The sequence below is a fragment of the Ursus americanus genome, chromosome 11, assembly GCF_024610735.1.
Source record: "Ursus americanus isolate L20-20 chromosome 11, mUrsAme1.1.p, whole genome shotgun sequence".
Lineage (NCBI taxonomy): Eukaryota > Metazoa > Chordata > Mammalia > Carnivora > Ursidae > Ursus > Ursus americanus.
In genome coordinates this window covers 53,961,347-53,978,318 of record NC_142137.1, presented here as the reverse complement: position 1 = coordinate 53,978,318, position 16,972 = coordinate 53,961,347, and the positions used below count along the sequence as shown (strand labels likewise).

General features: G+C 34.0%; 1 protein-coding gene across 4 annotated transcripts in view; it reads right to left on the bottom strand.

The window, feature by feature from the left end:
- Window positions 1-16,972, bottom strand: part of ADGRG6 (adhesion G protein-coupled receptor G6) — a 133,608-nt gene that overhangs the window by 46,058 nt on the left and 70,578 nt on the right. For 3 of the 4 annotated variants that reach the window (XM_087865529.1, XM_045810084.2, XM_045810086.2), the window contains 4 exons: window positions 11,883-11,951; window positions 9,544-9,627; window positions 3,757-3,842; window positions 900-952 (listed from right to left, as the gene is read on the bottom strand). In XM_087865529.1, the coding sequence (XP_087721655.1) occupies window positions 900-952; window positions 3,757-3,842; window positions 9,544-9,627; window positions 11,883-11,951 (292 nt within the window). The remainder of the gene's footprint in view (window positions 1-899; window positions 953-3,756; window positions 3,843-9,543; window positions 9,628-11,882; window positions 11,952-16,972) is intronic. The other variant, XM_045810085.2, reaches the window with a different exon arrangement.

The following is a 16,972-nucleotide window of genomic DNA, read 5'->3' as shown; positions in this document are numbered from 1 at the left end:
ACAACAAAATTTAAGGAGGTAAAAGAAAGAGGCAAAATGAACATTCTATGCCAGTATTTCCAAATGTGTGTCCTGAGGTTCTAGTTCTTTTCATGTGCCCAAGACCGAATGGTTCCCATTGTCAAGTAAGATGGCAGCTGCGTGCTCTTGCTCTCTTTTCCAGATCCATGATGCATATTGGTTATACTAAATAATTGGATATATAGAAATCTGCTTCAGTTTGTTTAAGAACGTATGTCTTGAGCTAATTCAACATGTGATGCCTTTTTCTGTGTTAACTTATGACATCTCTTGTGTTCACAGCATATCTGCTTAGGGTTAACCAAATACACTTGAAAACTAATTTAAAACTGTGAAAAGAAGGTGCAGAGGCAGATATGTGGATGACACTATTCGATAGGCAGTTGAAATGTTCAAATAGGATAATAAAAGATATTTTTGAAAATCTAAGTGCAGACTGTAGATGTCTTATCTTGTAAAAAAAAAAAAAATTCGGACTCCAAACTGGGGTGCTATCGATGGTTCACTGGGGTGTAAGATGAAACTAACAGAACTTCTATATATATTTATCTTCTTATAATTTGTGATATATTTATAACATATAACATATATTTATAACACACACATTTATTTAAAATCATAAATATATTTTGGGAATACATACTAATTTTTTTAAAAAGATTGGGATCCACGATCAAAAAAAAGTTAAAACCAATTTCTGCAGTATGGAAGATTTCTGTGCAAAAAATGACGTAGAGTTGTTTTAGAAAGACTATGAATATGGTGCATGTGTGTATGTGTGTACTGGTGTCGTGTGTGGGGTATAATAGGAGAGATGAAGAGTAGCATTAAACTAGACACTACTTTTTATTTTTCAAATTATTAATTCTGTCATTTACCTGATATTAACCACATAAACAGTGTAGTTCCAATTTTGGAAGGTTGAATTGAGCTGAAAAATACAATGGAAAGGGTGAGTCTGGTAATACTTTCTAAAAAATATCTGAATCTAGTTTCTTTCCTCCCAAAAGATAAGTTGTTATTGGAATAAGACCCTGGGAAAATCCCAGAGAGCCAGAGGACTGAGAGAAAGGTAAAGATAACAGTCACTGGATCATTATATGCCAAGAACTTTACAAAGGTTGTTTCTTCAATCTCACAACAACTAATGAGATACGTATCATCTGCTCCCCCACCCTTATAGAGGAAGACCCTGAGCTTCATGAAGAGGAAAGAGCACAATGTCCCCAACTAAGAAGTAACAGATCCCACATTGGAACCCAAGTCTCTTTGTCTGGAAACACTGTACTTTCTTCTTTAGCCCCTATTATAATGGTCCCACTCTAGTGATTCTTCAAATTAGCCATAACACTGAGTGCTGCACAAGAGGATAAGCACATAAACACCTTCCATATTCTTCATTCAACAAACACTGTGGTACAATAACACATGTTTTTTCTAGTAAGTATCACCTCATTAGGATATTAGTAAGAAAAATTACAAATTAACTATACAAACATTTAAAAAAAACAAAAGGAGTTCAACATTATTGGGAACTATGTTAATTATTATGTGGCTATTTAACAGTCTTATGGGTCTCACCACCAGACTTTTTAAAGAAGCAATGGACTATGGCTCTCTCAATATAAATAACAACCTTCCATGATGCATTGTCCAATACGATCACAAGTGGGATTTCTTTACAGATATGAAATCCTCCTACTTCCGTGTCACCTCCAAAGGGTTTTTTAGGTCTTATTTCATACACACAGTTAGCTTTCCTTGCAAGCATTCCTAAAATTGAATGTAAACCCTATGAAGTGCTCACAAAAAGTATTAAATTATTTTAAAATTATAAACAGCAATAATACAAATTAGGGACACCACTTATGTTTTCTCTAGTATCAAGCATCTGTTTTGGTATCTTGCACCTTAAATGAAAAGTGTCCAGTAAAGTTTAGCTTCAGATGAAAATGAAGCTACGTTGAAAGCTATGCATGTAATAATATAAATGTAAAATTATATGCTGCCTAAGGTACAGTCTCTCCAGTGAATGTTAATTTCCCAGATTAATAATATTAGTAGTGGCTTATTTGAGAATGAAAATTCAGAATTTTATCTCTTGAAATCATTCTGACTTAAAACAAAAAGAAGAATGTTTGAAAGTAAATGGGTTGCAAGAATAGGCTCTTTCTTTTTTTTTAATAATATTTTTTATTATATTCTGTTAGTCACCATACAGTACATCCCTAGTTTTTGATGTAAAGTTCCATGACTCATTATTTGCGTATTCTTTCTATAAAGCTGCTCTCCATTTGGAAATGAAACATATCACCCAGTGTTTGAATTAGTTACTGACTTCAATGTGTCAATCCAAAAAGTTAACAGCAGCATTTTTCGTTGACTTCTATTAGAGAATGTTGCTCTTCCCCTCAATTTTACAATAGAACTGTTATTTACATACTATTGTTTCCTGTGGTCAACTTGTTTTAAAGTGTATTGAAAATAGTACTTTTCTTACTCTAGACCCTTCAAGACTGTATTGTTATATTAAATAATTCTCCAAAGATGACAGATAGATAGACAGATAGTCACCACTACCTCTCAATGTATGATTTAACTTTGTTTTGCTACCAAGGGCATGTTTACTTGACATCTTCTGCATAAGAAAACCCATCTTTCTCAAAATGTATACTAGAGTGACTTTATTCAGTGTTTGAACTATAATAGTTTTATATATAAAAAGCAGTACAAAGTCCCACAGTATGATATAGACAGAAAATAAAACAGAAAAAAAATAGAAACCTATGTAAAATGAAATTTTTGTTATGGAGACAAAAACAAAAACAAAAACCCATAGGTGGTATCTGTAAGGACAAGAAAATAAAATGCTGACGTTCTTTTTCTTTAAACAGGAAATCAAAAAAAGTTTCATTAACAGAATACTGATTAAATAAATTAGTATACCCTAAATCTCCATCAGTAGAAGACTTGCTAAATTAATGACCAGATAGCCACGTAATGGAATACTATGCATTATTTAAAAAAAGAAAGAAAGAAAGAAAGAAAGAAAGAAAGAAAGAAAGAAAGAAAGAAAGAGAGAAAGAAAGAAAGAAAGAGAAGGTCTCTGCATACTTATGATGTAAATCTGGCAATAACAAAAAAAAGTACAATGTAGAATTGTATGCAAAATATGTTTTTAGTGTAAAAAGGAGGAAAAAGCAGATTCTATAGTCTTACTCTCTTTCATATGCACAAAGAAATTCAGGGGGAAAAAACCCAATGATTTCTAAGCAGATGCGTTGGTCTCCAAGGAGATGAGCTACAGCGATGGGCAGAATATTTTCATGATATACTTTGTTATGCTTTTTGGTTTATGAATCAAACATTCAAACAATTAAATAAAAATATATAATCTATCTTTCAAAGCTCTGTTGAAAATGTAGGGATGTAATAGTAAATAAAGATACCTATGAAAATATATTTCTATTTGTGTGGTACTTTTCTTCCTTAGACATTAATCGTCTATTAGGCTTACCCTTGATTCAAACGCACCTTCCTTTCTAGGCATCAACATACACCTCACTTGCGCGTCTATTCGTAATGTATATAAGGAACAGTGTAACAGTGTCTATGTTTCAGTGTGATCTGTGGAGTCAGGACCCCAGACAGTAGAGTTCTTTCCAGATTTCCAGAGGTTAAAAGTTTCAAACTTTTCTTTCTTTCAAAAAGAGGAAACTGGACAAGTTCACTTACCCATTCTGCTACCTTGCTCTGTACTTTAACCTCAGGGTGACGAAGGATATTTTGAATCACTATGGAAATTCTATAGACAATTCCATCTGTCCATTGGAAATAGGATTTGGTCCGTTAATTATATTTTACAGACATATAATTATCAATTCAAATTTATAATCACACAATTTCACACAATTTAAAAGAAATGCTTTCTGTGGGATATACAGGTTTTCCAGTTATGGAATGAATCAGTCACAATAATAAAAGGTACAGTACAGAGAATATAGTCAATGGCATTGTAACAGCATTTGTATCATGAGATGGTAGCTATACTTGTGAGCACAGCATAACACACACTTGTCAAGTCACTATGTTGTACACCATAACATGGTGTGTCACCTACACTTCAATTAAAAAAAAAAAACCTAAAAAAATTAATAAAACACCTTCCACATAGTCACAGAAAATTTGAGATATTTTGGCTTTATGTTCATTGACATTTATAATTCTTAGAAAGAGTTTTCAATTATTTATTCTTATAAATAATTCATTGCTCCTCAATTATTGCCCACATATTTCTTTAATTCTATAGATTTTGGATATAGAATTCCCAAATTTTTTCATGACCTTTTCATGTACAAGTTGATCTCTTATAACAAGAAATTATCATTTTTTTGTTCATTATAAAGAATGACAGAGTTTAGGGTATGAAAACTTGAGTGGAATGATGGACAGAAGTTAACCTGAAAAAGAACAGGCATATACATATTTGGTGCCCTCGGCCCCGTATTCTTCCTTTTCTCTTTCCCCTCCCCAATGTAGCATTTACTCCTATGGAGTCATTTACCAGATTTTTCATCAAAATTCCATAAATATAGTCACTTGTATCAAAGTAAAGGGGGAAAAGAAAGCATATTTACAGATAGAATTTTAACTGGACGAAGTTGCTTTAAAAAGAAACTCTTTTGGGAGAAGAAGGTTCTGCTTTTTTCTTTTTGGGACAGTCTTTAAAGTAGCCTGATATATGTATATCATAAATGCAGTTTGAAGTCACCAGCCAGGGTTTGCTAAATCTCTCTAGGTGTATGTTATAGGGTACCTTACTATAAGTAGCTAATAAGAAAAATATCATTTTAAAATATCATAGGCTATACAGAGAAAGAAAATTGAATCTCCATTATTGTCAGTCATCTTTCTTCATGCTTACATTTTGGTGTAGTTTAAGTAACAGTATACACAGAAAATGTAGAAATATATGATTAAAGTGATGTTGGGGAATAGATTTAATAAAAAAGTTGGGAAGTCAGTAGAAAAATATAAAACTCTGCCCCTGGAAACTCCCATATCTACCAAAATGCAAATTCCAGTCCCACTATTAAAGGAATGCTTTTCCAGTATGGGGTCAGAATCTCATGCTAAAAATTTTGCCACCCCCAGATGTAACAATATAAATACATGAAATTGGTACAAGTCCAAGGACAAGTGGGTTTAACTTATGCAGATTAGGTTATTTAGCTTCTAAATCTCTTCAGGTATTTTAATGATGTTGATTTCATGCTCCTCTAAAAATATTCTGAATTTAAAATATTTAGAGGAATATATTCAAACCAAATGATATAAATTCAGATTTTTAAAAAACCTTTTCACACTGTGTATGTCATTACATCAAATCACGGACATTCTGAACGACTGAGGAGAAATTCAAATTGCAGAGGTCCAAGGGTTATTCCAGGATCCTAAGGGTATCCTGGGTATGCTCCCTGGTGCCCGCAGAGCCGCTGAAAAGCCACCACTAGATGGAGACCTAAAGCATGTGTTTAAGAGTAGGGTTCTTTCCCTCTCAGGAAAACACTGCAAAATACTAAAATTCATTATTTTTTTTTAATCACTGACATTTCTGAAATGTTTTGGAAACATTTAAGATATTCTTCTTTAAATTTTAAATGTTTCCTGCCTCATTTTTTTCAATCTGCTGTTATCTATAAATGAGAAGGGCATCCACATCAGAGACAGCCCAAATCAACCTATAAATACAGCACTCTCCCTAGAGTTATATTGCTGATAGCAAATAAAATATGTGAACACAGAGAACAACGTAACCTCCTATGTTACTGATTCTCTTGTGCTATAGATCATTTTCAAGTAGTCTCTCTTCAGAAGCCTTAGAATGAGGTATTTATATACTCAGTGGAGGCTACTTGCTATACTTGTTTAAAATTTGTGAATAATGCAGCCAACAAGTCAACATGAGCGATGTCCAGGAGTGAGCTGTCAAAGCAAGAGAAAATGTCCTCCAAAGAGTTGGTGGGAGGGGTCTGGGATTGCTGCAAAAATACATTGGCTTAAGTACTGGTGCTACAGAAAATGCACAATTATGACATACTGATTCAGGCTTTGCCAGGCCATCCCAGCAGTCAAGGGGTTTTCTCAGATGTAACAACTCGCACAGTGTCTCAATAGAAAAGCCAATCACACGTTCTCATATTTTCCAGAGACTTCAAAAGCTATTGTCCTAATAATGACATCCAAGCCAGAAGAATTTATGACAGACATTTCTGGAGGTGGGGTGGGGGGAAGAAGTATTAAAGAGTATACCCGTTTTTCAATTAGAGGACTCTTTCAGTCAAGGAGAACCTCAAAGTGGAAATCAGTGCTTGCCAGTACAGACGTGGTATCAAAACAGTATATTCCTGTCAATAAGTCTTTCTCCAATTAATCATTTTTTTGGTCCTTCTTAACACTCTTTTCAGGGGTTCTTAGGAGACATAGAAATGATATTATGTATTTATTCTATATTCAAGAGTATGAAATATAGGTTTGCAAAAGGTAGATTTTAAAATATTTGTTTGAAAAGAGAGATGTTAAAATATAAACCAAATGTTATTTTAGAGTTAAAATGATTTCCTTGAACTGGTGATGAGGCAATCACAACATGACAGTCACATTTGTAATATAACTGGAGTTCTCCTTATCCTATACACACAATTTCTTTAGATAACTGGCATATAAAGCTAGATTGATTGTCCAATCTATACACATATCCAGAGACTAATTGTTTTTGAGTAGTTAAACGTATGTTACGAATCTGGAAGCAGTGATACCATTAATACCTGTAAGTTGTGTGTTTAGAATAATAATGACTGAGTTAGTTCCTTACTTGGGTTACTTGTGTTGACCCCACAAGATTTAATACTCAGTAGCACTGGAGTGATGCTTCAAGCACAGAAGAGACGGTTTGGTATGCAAATAATAATTTGCCCAAGAGCTCTCCTTCAGAATGTAATGTAAGAGGCGCAAAAGTTATTCGTGGGAATACCTAGATTATCCATTACATACTGAAATATCGGTTTATGAAAAGTAACTTAAAGATATGATTTTCCTACTGCACAATCCGAGGTATCAGATAAAAGTCCCATTGAAGATAACAAAAAGAACTTTACATAGAGAAATAGGAACACTTCATAAAGTTTAGGAAAACAAATGTCATTGATACATTGAAGAAATATGTCTGATTATCAAACAATCTCAACCCCTGCCCCTCCCCCACACCAGCATATTGTCATTGATGGACCCGGCAAAACTCTTCGATAATCCAGAATTTAAAGGACTGGATAAGTTAAATGACAAATTTGATAGTTGCGCCTATCTTTCTTACTGTGCATAAAACAGGATTCTCTAATATATCAGATCAGAAGCCTGAAAATGTTTACTATGTTAGTTTCCCAAGGAATAAGAAAAGTGTATCTGAAATTGCTGACAGTATGTAAATGATTTAGAAAGTCCGGGACATGATGTTAAATCCCATTTATTCACAAGGTGAACAAGTAATTCTCTTTCCAGTTATTTTTAATTTGACTACATCAAAGAAAAAATATTAATTAGATTATAGTCTGTCTCTAACACTTTGTTACTCTCCCTTTTTAAAAAGATAATGAAGGCTTCAGGCATAGGGATATGAGAAAGTAATAGGATACAGGGAAAATTCGATAACTAAGTTTTCATTACATTTATTCTCGCTTTCATTTCTATTTTACAATAAACAGTACTGACTTTACAAAAGCGATATCGATTTGCCCATATAAATGCAAATGTGTAAGTAAAAATGGGAGTCAATTTAGAAAAAAACTATTAAGTCAATAGTCTAGGTGGTTCAAGGATGTGGTAAAAAGTGTTCTGATAGTACACAGATTTGAATACATAATTTTGAGAATATTTCTACCACGTGATGACTGCTGAGTATTTTTAAATGCTAAGATTACATTTTTATCAAGAATCATCTAAATTGTTTTTTTCTTTAATGTAGTCAAGTCACACCATTTTAACTGATTCTATCATTTGCTTGCTTTGTTGAATCTCCAGTGAAGGTTATGACGCAGAGAGATATGGCTGAACAAGGCTCTCTTCGAGAATGTCAGAAATGACATGATTGAGTGAATACAGTTCCACTCCACCAAGTCAAGGACTCTGAAGCATCCTATAAACGTTCTTGGGCAGTAGAGGATGTGCCAGTCCTGGAGGGAGAATGCCACAGAGGCTCTTTGTATGTTCATACAAAGAGTGAAATACTTAGTTAGAATTATAATATTCCCATCTACTGGCTGGCGTCCATGTGAAATATGCACTGGGAACGTCAGCTGCTGCTGCTTTCCTGGGGGTTGCTGGAATGTTCACCCCATCATAAATCTCCTTGGTGTAACTACCAGAATAACCATAAACACTTCCCTGAATCGATGTCTTTATAACCCCAGTGAAATTTATATCTATGTTTCATGTAAAATATTCCATACTTCCAATTTAAATGTCCTCACAGAGGAAGTTGGTGTAACCCGTGAAGCCAAAGAAAAAAATGAACTATGTGGGTTTCTTTTCTCTGGGTTTTGGTGCCTGGTGATATATTACAGATGTTTTGGCCTCACAAGTTAAATGATTGGGGTTGAAAAAATTCCTTTGTTTCTAGTAGCTCATATTTAAGAATGTTACTGTATGCGAGGCAACGGCGTGGTCACCTGATTGGAATTTCTCTTTTCTAGAAGAGACTTAAATCGTTTACTCTGAATTACCAAGAGGCTATGTATGTAGTCCGTATAGGTGGCAGACTAAATAACTCACATTATCTGGCATTTTCTCTCCTCATCTGTATCTTATATAACTGCCCTATTTACAAATTACAAATAATATAAATAGAAAAGTATATACGGAAAAAGAGGCAAGAAGTATTGCCGCTTAAATTGAAATTTTGTCAGCTGAAAATTGACTTAGTTGATATGCAATCACATTCTAACCATTATTCTTCCAACAAATAAAAACAGAGAGCAAAGTATTACCATATAAATTGATCTAAATGACATGAACGCTTAAACATAAATAAAGTTGGCTTCAGTGAGAAATTACATTCCTAGCATAATTTAGTTTTTTTGAAATTATAAAATTCTTTAAGAAACTAAACTAGTTTCCTGAAAAGAAGAATCTGACAAGATACCATGAATATGTTTTTTAGATATCTGGTAGAAAGCAAATTAATTCTTTTGCATTAAATGCTTTTCTCTAAAAGCTTCCTTTGAAAGCAGTTTTTGCAAAAGTGTACAAGAGTAGTACTGGAAATGTACTCAGACCACCGGTCATTGGAATAAGGAACTCAAGGGAGTCAAGTGGTATTTATTTATCTTATTAATCTTCACAAATGTGCAAATGTACCGATTGAGTCCAATAACAGAGATTCTGTTTGAACATTAGATATCCCGTTCTTAGAATACAATTTTTATCACATCAGACATACCACAAATATAAAAGGTAATGATTTCTTACCATTCCTTTGTTTATCGATTCTATTAGTAACAGGCATGTTAGTGGTGACAGTGGGTGGTGTAGTACTAGGAGAGTCTACAGTAGCTGGTAATAAAGATGAGAAAGATGTAATTTTGCAAGGAGCACATGACAGTTAATATGGATGAGCAATCTATAATTAATGCTATATAGAGGAGGCATAGAAAACACTTCTTGCTACTAAATACAACAGACTCTAAGGTTACAATGCATAAAATGAAGCAATGCTGCCTATGGCACATTAAGAATCACGTCCTGTGTCCTTTGGTGTCATACTGCACAAGAGTTTGGAGCTGGGACCAAGGAACAGGAGGAAGACCATGTAGATTCTGGACCGAGGTCTGTCAGTAACAGGCTGATGATCACATAGTGAATTACTAAATCTTTCTAGAATGCAATTTCCTAAGTTTGCAAAAAGAAAAGGTTAGAGAAGACTGTCTGTATTATACCTATCAGTTTGAAAAATCATCTAAACTAAGTTAGTCTTCCAATGAGGCCAGAGAAGTAAAGTCTCAGAGGAAAATGTATTTCTCCTTGAGAAGATAAATGTAAAGAAAAACAAAAGAGAATGAAATGTATAGACTATGCAGAATATAAATGTATAGTATCATTTATAGATCCCAATAACTCTACTAAATGTTGATGGATAAAATGGATTTCGTAAGGACAAGCCTTACAGGGGAGACATTCTCATAGCTATGCTTCTTATACTATTAAAACTTTCAAAGATTTCGAATACATAACTTTCTATATACTCTCTCTACATATAACTACATATAACTTTCTATAACTTTCAAATCTATAACTTTCTAAGGGATTCTGGAAGAGCTGTATAGGTAGTAAAATAACACACAATTCCCCTTTAGTTTATCTTAGGAGTATGTTCGTATTAGATGTACATTCATATGTACAATGACTATTTGTCATATATCTCAATTTTAAAAATATTACCTAAATTTAAGACGCTTACATGATTATGCATTAAGTGATCATGATTATTATTACCTTCTGAAAGTGAAATTCTTTGATTCAAAATATATATCTTTAATTAAAATAATTCTCCATTCCAAAGTAATATATAATTCTTAAAAATGAGGATTCTTTTTGAAGTTTGTATTTTTTAAAATCATGAACAATAAATTATATTTATCTTAGTGTAAAATACATCAATGAATTTAAAAACGCTTTTTGGCCATTTAGGACATGGCAGGGGGCGGGGGGAGAGGGGAGATGCCAGGCATCCACTCTTTGACTCAAGGAATCAGTACTATAGGTATCTCAGATTAAAAGAAAAAAACAGTTTAAAAAACCCTTCAGATCTTGAACTAAGCAAAATTAAGGTTTCTATTTCATTTAACTATTTTAAGACTACAGTGAGTGTGTGGAAATTATGTAATGACTTTATTTTCATAAATCATTCATCAGTAATAATAACAAAAAATACTGCCTCAGAAAAGAAGCAAACAGAATACTGAATTACATCTCTTCTCCCTGACTACTCCCACACTGGAACCACAGAAGAGAGCTTAGGTTTCTGTCTACTTTCAGGATATGATCCTCTTAATAAGAGATTCAGCTTTTTCAAAAGGCATTGTCATGATTCTTAATGTGGTACATAGAACGTGTTACTTCATAAGGAAATATTTAATAGAATAAATGGATGAAAATGGGTCATAAGTAATTAGGAGGAGCAATGATAAAATTAAAGCAAAATACTTATTATTTTAAAACTTATGTGACTTTAATTATATATTATTAGCATGCAACTATTTAGTACATAATATATAATTGGAGTACCGGCCATAATACAGTCATTGTGCATTATAATGATACAATTACATTAAGATTAGTTTAACATAACTAATTTTATCTTAATATTTAAGTTATATTGTACACCATAAATTGCCTTATGGTCTTGTCTCAAGGTTAACTGAATATTTAACTTAATTTTCCCCTTGTTTTTTACACACGAATACTTTTTTGAAAATATTGCATGACTATATTTACACAGGACGTTGGCAATACTCTTGAGAATAAGAAGAGGGAAAAATGAAATAAATCCTTGTTTAATAGCATATAATCATTCACATTTAAAAACCCAGTGCTTTATGGCAATATGGTCGTCCAGTGTGTGAATGCATTCTTTCTCAACAGTGTACATACTGTGCACCCACACAGCTAAAACACATCCAGAAATTCTTCTGTTTTGCTGGTTTCTGGCTTCTCAAGTGAAAATTAAGATAATATCTACATAATTACAACCACATTATCCAAAATAGCAAGTAGGAAACAGACTCCAGAGGACGATGTTGGCTCCCTACCTTGGCAGAGGGTCCCCAAATCCGCACAGTTGGCTAGTTCTGCTGCCGGGAGTGGGATCAGGTAGGAACCTTGATCAACACAGAGGGATTATACAAGTTTGATTTATGGTTTAATGACATCCAAGAAAACCAAACAACCCATGAATCTTAGGGATGGTATAATGGGAGCAGCTCTAGAAGAGTCCATCAATAATACTCCAACATCAAGGAAGTCTCTTAAGGTCTTTGTGTCTTCATTTCCACAAGTGTAAAATCAAGTTATTGAAATTTCCCTCAAAATCTTCAACTCAATTTATTGGCTATCCACACATGAAAGGAAAGAAGTGCTACTGCCCATTAGAGCTTGTGTAAAAAGTCCAGGGCCTTTTCACAGAATGAATTATGAAGCTCTGGTAGAAATTCATATAAATAAAGTAATATAAACATCAAAGGTAAATTCCAAAAGTGAACTCGCATATTATTAATATTCATAAAATGCATATTTGGGGTTCACAGGCACCAGCATATGCCATTTGCAATTCCAGAAATATGTTTCTGTGACTTCAAGTTGGTCTCTGTGTCTTTTTATTTCAAGTTTTTTTTTTACTGACTCATCCTCAGTAAGAAACAAGCTTAGAGCTGGCTTTCTAGTAGGAGTAATGGATTTTCTCTGTTACACTAAGTCTCCCTGACAGTTAACAGACTTTTACCAAGAGGCTGAGACCGGGGAAGATGGACTAAAATTATCACAAAGCACCTGCACTACGTATAAAGACAGAAGACTACGTACAAATATTTACATACGCATACACATACACATATACAAATATATATATTTAATTTTAAAAGGACATTTCTATAATGATTCCATTCTAATATTTAAACATTTTCCAAACTGTCCTGTGGGAACAGTACAAGAAGGTACGTGATCTAACAAAAGATGTCTAATTAGGTAATTGATGTGCATAAGCAGAAAGCATCACAACAGTTTAACAGCATCTTGTGAATCATGAATTCTTCATTCTCAGCTGCCTCAGGCACCTAGCCCAAGGAAGGAATGTTACTTCAGAAAAACCCAACTCTACAGGCAGGTCTGTGAAGTTAACTGGCAAGAAGCTCTCATCACAGACATTTACATGTTCATTCAATAAAAATATAATCACTGTTTAGTGTGTGAAGCACACAGGCTAGAATTATGCTCTAAGACAATGCCACTGCTCTCACAGAGGCATGAATGGGAGATAGAGTCACAGTTCTCTGAATGCTTTAAGTCCTCAGTGGCTCAAAGGACGGCATGACTAGCAGCTTGGTGAGAAGGGGGCAAAGACAATCCATTACAAAGGATACCTGTGAGTAATATCAGGGGTCACTATAGCAATGTGGGGACAAGAGACTAGAGATAAATATTCCTAGCAAACAGAATTACTGACATACATACCAAGATGGCAGTGAAAAGTTCTGGGAACCTGGGTGACATGGCATTACTGGAGTAAAGTACAGGAACGGTCGGATATATGGGTAATGGATACTACTGGAGGGCCTTATAGAATGTTGGCACCATGAATGGTGGGACTCTGTCTTCCTGCCATATCCCACACCCATAGTAGGTGGGTACTCAATCTTTACCGAATAAATTTCTGGATGCATCATGAATGACTGATAATCTTCTGAACTGTCTTAGAGGAAAGGGAAAATATGAAAGGAAACTAAGTGAGAAAATTAAATTTAAATTTGAAACCACTTTTGAGGCTCCATGGCCAACTAAAAGGGAATACACAATAAGAATAAATAACAGTATTAATTCAGGCTTGATGTTTTGAGTACAATGAGGATGGTAAGAAAGAGATGGATACAAGACATCCAAAAATAGAATGTACAATATTTAGTAACTAATTGGGGAAGAGAAAAAAAAGGGAGGACTAGGGGATATATTTCTGGTCTCCAGCTTGAGAAACTGGTACATAATGATGTCATAAAAGGAAAGAGGAAATACTAAAAGAACTGCAAACTTAGGTGGGGTGGGATGAATAAATCCAGTAATGGGAACTGAGGTGCCTATGTGACATCTGGATACACCGGCAGGTATACAGGTTTTTGTAAGAGGTCTGGCCAAGAAACAATGCCAGAGAATCTATAGATGTGTCTGGGATCACTCAAGCTAGAATGGAGATTTAATGTAATCATAGATATTCCTATACTTAAATATCATATTTTTTTAAGAGCTCTAAATATGAGAACTAAAAATAGTTCTTATGGAAAGTGGTTTTATAGAATTTAAGTGAAGAAATTTCACAGAAGGTGTGGCCATATCAAGTATACTAGAAAGGTCGAGAATGGTCAAAACCAAGAAGGCCTTTAACTTTGCATTGCAATTTTGGTGGTAACTGTACAGGAATCAGTTTCAATAGTGTGGAAATGCTGAACTCGTGACCACCTTTTGAGAAGTGAATGCAAAAAGAGGAAGCCTGGCTATGAAAGAAAGCAGAGATAGGGAGGGTGAATTTGAAAGACCGAAAACTTAGACAAGTGTACTATGGAAAAAGGGCATCTGAGGAGGCAGAATTTGAGGCTTGCCTGGTCAGGACTGAGGTAGAATTTTACTGTCGATGTTTTCTGTCCACTCTTCTTTCTCATCACACTTAACTTATGCCTCCTTTTTGCAGAACCTTACTTCTCTGTGAGGTACTTATATTTTAATGAGGAACTTCTGAAAACTAAAAAGGCTTCAAAACTCAAAATGAGGAAATGTCAGCCACCACAACATGAGAGAGAGAAAGAAAGAGAGAGAGCGACACTCTTGGATGGAGTTCCTGTGCTTCTCAAATTACACACAATGTTGGCAGTCAAAGGTTCCTAAGGCCACTTCTGGTACTGATACAATATCTCTGGAAGACAGAGAGAGATAAGGAGATGGTGTGGGAAAGAAGTTTCTAGACTAACTACACTTCCAGTGCAGTACATTAAGGGGCTTAGAAGTGGAAATGAGGACAGAATCAGAAGAATTATGATTCAGAGCAAGATATTTAACAATTTTTTTTAACATTCCTCAGTTTCAATGTATGGTAACAAGTATAAATTCCAATATGTGACACCCTTGTCACAAGAAATTGTTAACACTTCTCAATATTTAAATTATCGGTTGCTCCTTTTTAGGTACTTATGGTTTAGCAAATTGATACTGCATTATAAATACTCAATAAACACTGTTTTATGATGATTCCCTATAACAACAGAAATTAAATCTGAGGACTACATGCTGCCAAGTATAAGTGACAAATTTATCTTTTTTTTAAAGATTTTATTATTTGTTTATTCTTTAGAGAGAGAGAGACAGTAGGGGGAGGAGCAGAGGGAGAGGAAGGGGCAGACTGTGCACTGAGTGTGGAGCCTGACGTGGGGCTCAATCACACAACTGAGATCGGACCTGAGCTGAAACCAAGAGTACACGGTTAACTGACAGAGCCACCCAGGTGCCCTGCATGTGACAAATTTAATTAGCAGGAAATTATATTGATAAATGAAAGCTTGTATTACAAATATACCAAATTACACACATACATAATATATAAAAAGCATACAACAAACTTTTTATTTCCACCCAGTTCTATTTTCAGCATATCTGCATAAAAAGTCGTTCTTGGAATTTTCTTAGGTGGACATATTTATGAACCAGTTAAGGAAGAAGAGACAATTTTCTTTCCTAGATCATGATATAATTATTATCAAGGAATTATATTCGGAATGTGACCTATGTGTGTTCACTGACGTTTGTGGGTACCACAAAGGTTTTAAAGGTATTTACTTAATATTAACTGCAAAATTTAGAGCAAATTTCCTTGAAAAATGTAATCACCGAAAATGAACAGGTGACGAAAAGCTGCAAAGCGGTTAATCTTTCTTCTCTACCTGTTGTCCTTCCAAAATCTTGCCACTGAAAGGAGTCACTATTTACACAGGTTGTGGTAAAAAAAGACTTATGTGTAGCCAAGAACTCGTCTTACATTCAACATAGTGATAATCCAAATAATAGGTCAATCCTCACAGAGTTGCAATAATGAGAAAAAAACAATTGCTTTCAATTCCCTCTTTGCGGTTATTATTAAATTGAATTTTATAATTTTTCATAAATATATTTAAAATAACATTATTTCTGGAAGCCGTTTATGCTCATAAAGAGTTTGGGGCATCTTCAAAGAATAAAGTCCTCTGTAAAGATAAAGTCCTTTGTAATTTTATCTTGATTCTATTATTTAAAAAATAATTCAGTTATCTAAAAATGCTACACTCAATCATTTTTTTAGGATGAAAGGAAGGAGCCAACAGTGAGTCACAATTTTATGGCTGTGAAGGAAAGAACTGTAACAATTGAAAATGAAAGGGTAGAAATCCAAGAGTTGATGAAGCCTTGATAATTAAACACAAAAGTTTGGAAGTGAAAACAAAAGTCAGTCTGAATCCAAAAATTTCTAGAAAAGAATAACAAAAAAGCTGGGTACTTATGAATTGTGTCTTATCTCTACATCCACAAGTCGTTAATAAATGGAAGTGCTTAATAAATGCTTGTTAAATAAATGTAGTTTGTTTGAACTTAGACCATTCATTGGGTTATACTGTACCACTCCTCAGGAAAGAGCAGTCATCAGGAAAATAAATAAAACTGGTATAGAAGGCACTGTTTGTTCTTTGGGAAAATTGATGGACACTAGCCAGTATCTAAACTTGAATCATAACAGGCAAATACTTGCAGTTATAATTAAAAAAGAGTCCACTCACTAGGAAAACTATCTATGGAGGTCATAAAACTGTATATGTTTAATTAAATTGTATAAAAAATGTTTACTCAAATAAAATTGTAAAATAAAAATTCTAGGAAAAAGAATGATGCCATAAAATGAAAAAGAATTACTGCTAAATAAAGTATTTCTTTCTGAAAAAGACTGACAAGATTAACTGTGTTAAAAAAAAAAAAAACCTGCTGAAAATTTCTCAATTAAGGTATATTCCCCAACTAGGCTTAGAATAGTGTCAGAAAACAAAAAAGTCTAACCCTGAAATTGTTGAAACATTAATTAATAATATGTTGATTTTAAAGGCTAGGATATTTACTATTT